The following is a 2,439-nucleotide window of genomic DNA, read 5'->3' as shown; positions in this document are numbered from 1 at the left end:
ACTGATATATTAAAAACTAATAAGGATTTTTCTGAAATAGCATCGTTTCCAAATGTTATTGGCGCCATGGATGGCACTCATGTTAAAATTCAGTCTCCTGAATTTACCTTATCCTCAAAAACCTTATTTGATGACGCCCATACTCAACCCACATATATCACAGCAGAACAGTTGTATAACGATTCTCAAATTCGTTCGAGAGGAGTAATCGTAAAAGCTTTTGGCATTTTAAAACGAAGATTTCTCATTTTGGCCTACTCGATGATCCGCCTGAAAGCATAGACTTTAGTAATAAAGATCTAGAACGTGTAATCAGCGCTGGACAAATGGATATTGAACATTATTCCCAACAATAATTATTTTTCACGCTTGTAACCATTAAATAGTAGAAAATAAAGCGCATTATTTATAAAGAGATTTTTTAATTCAATCTAAGCTTAAAATGGGAAATTTCAGGGATATTTTTGTTAAAATCGAGTCCTCTTCACAACCCTGTAAAAATAAAACTCCTTTTTTCTTTCTATTAACCGAATTGTGTGAGAAAAAAAGAGAAAGCATTATATGTTGAAATAAATGACAAGAATTGCAAAATACAACAGTATAAACTACTTCAAAATCAAAAACAAACCGTTTCAGTAATAGTGTCGTTCAAAAATAAAATATGATAACGAATTTAAAAAAAAAAAAGAACGAGGAAGAAATTATACCGAGGCTGAAAAAATTGGGTTGATAGATATTGTTGCCCAATTTAAGAACATAATAGAAAAAAAGCCACAGATGGGGTGACTGTGGATAAAAAAAAAAACAAAACTTGGCAGAAGACTACAAATATCTTTAACTCCACAGTAGCAACCTCGGGCGAAAAGAGTTTTGTGCAGTTAAGAAGCACATATGAGTCCTTGAAGCATAAGACGAAGAAAAAAATGTCCACTCATAAGGTAAGAACCAAAAGAATTTCAACACTCAAATCTTGAGTCAAGGAAAAATTTGTTTTTCTTTCAAAAACATAAAGTCATTTGAGCAACAGTTAAATTAACGTTTCTCAAAGGTGAATGCATTTAAATCCAAGTTTTCTGTGCTATGATTTATAAATAGTACATAATTATATACCAACATACATATGTATGTACCTACATAACTTATTTGATGACATTTTGTTTTCTACAGACCGAAGTCTATAAAACTGGTGGTGGACCATCAACTTCAGCCCTGAGTTGCCTGGAGGAAAAAATCGCTGGAATGGGGGGATTGCAGTTCACACCCGAAGACAACGTATATGATTCCAATGCGGACTTTAACAGCAAAGTAGAAAGCGATTCCGTTGATGTACTTCCGGAGTACTTGGAAGAATTCCAAATACTTACTCCGTCGAACGACATTAGTGAAATCATTGCGTTATCGCCACCTGCTCCATCAACTTCAAAAAACTTCGTTCAAAAAGCAAGAGCAAAAGGAAGAATGACCAAAAGGGTTGGAACCAACCTTCACAAATGTGATGAAATTTGCTCCCTCAAGAAAAAAAATTGGAGAAGGAGCTACAGATCCTTGAAGTAGAGCTAAAAATCAAGGAGATCGAGCTTCAACTTAACCCTGCAGTCGTCGTGCACCAAAATGTTACACCAGTCGTCGCGTGGATTACATATGTAATCCATTTTAAAATTAGAATAAACCAAAATGCTTTAATTTTTTCAAATTTATTTTGGCTTTAAAATGTAATTACATGTTATATTAAGTTAAGTTAACTAAGTGTTTTATCTATTTAACTGTAAATACTAAAAGAGATGAAAAATCCCCACCACTAGTTTCTTAGGAATACTCCATTTTGTATGAGTGGATTACAATAGTAATCCGCGCGACGACTGCAGTGTTAAAGAAAAAGAAAACAAGCTCACCAATAATTCTATATGTACATATGTATATCCAAAAATAAAGATACCTATTTACATATTGCGTTAATCTCAACAGTTTTTTTTATTTTTTATAAAGAAAAGACCCAATATAACATACGAAACGTGTTCAAATACGTTAAGCCGTTGAAAAATGTATCTACTAGGTGGTTCCGTGCTGCAGTATTGTTTTCGTTTGCGATTTGTAATTCAAAGTTTGTAAAAGCTGGTACTAATAGTTCTGCATCATTTGGAGGCTCTTCGTCTCCAATTTCAATACAGATATTATTCAAAACTGCTGTTGCAACAATGACTGCTATTATTGTTTTTATTTCTATGCGCATATCGATAGAAAGGCAAGGAAAACAAAACGCCTTTTCCAAACCCCAAAAGCTCTTTGAATTACATTTCTAGTTTTTATTTGAGATTTGTTGTAGGCAATCTGAGCTGTAGTATAAGGATTTAGTATTGTGATCAATAAATAATTTCTACACGGATAGCCATCATCACCAAGTAGGTAACAATTTGGAAATTCATTGTTTTCAAATCTAGC

General features: G+C 33.3%; 1 protein-coding gene across 1 annotated transcript; it reads left to right on the top strand.

Annotated features, from left to right (window-relative positions):
• The first annotated feature begins 784 nt into the window (after nt 1-784).
• On the top strand, nt 785-1,859 carry LOC129944024 (uncharacterized). Its single transcript, XM_056053159.1, has 2 exons — nt 785-938; nt 1,168-1,859. The coding sequence occupies exons 1-2, from the start codon at nt 924-926 to the stop codon at nt 1,552-1,554; spliced, it is 402 nt and encodes a 133-aa protein (XP_055909134.1). The 5' UTR covers nt 785-923; the 3' UTR covers nt 1,555-1,859.
• The last annotated feature ends 580 nt before the right edge of the window (nt 1,860-2,439 follow it).

Source organism: Eupeodes corollae, chromosome 2 (genome assembly GCF_945859685.1).
Source record: "Eupeodes corollae chromosome 2, idEupCoro1.1, whole genome shotgun sequence".
In the NCBI taxonomy this organism is placed as follows: domain Eukaryota; kingdom Metazoa; phylum Arthropoda; class Insecta; order Diptera; family Syrphidae; genus Eupeodes; species Eupeodes corollae.
The sequence above is the reverse complement of the archived record's forward strand: the minus strand, read 5'-3'. Positions and strand labels throughout refer to the sequence as shown.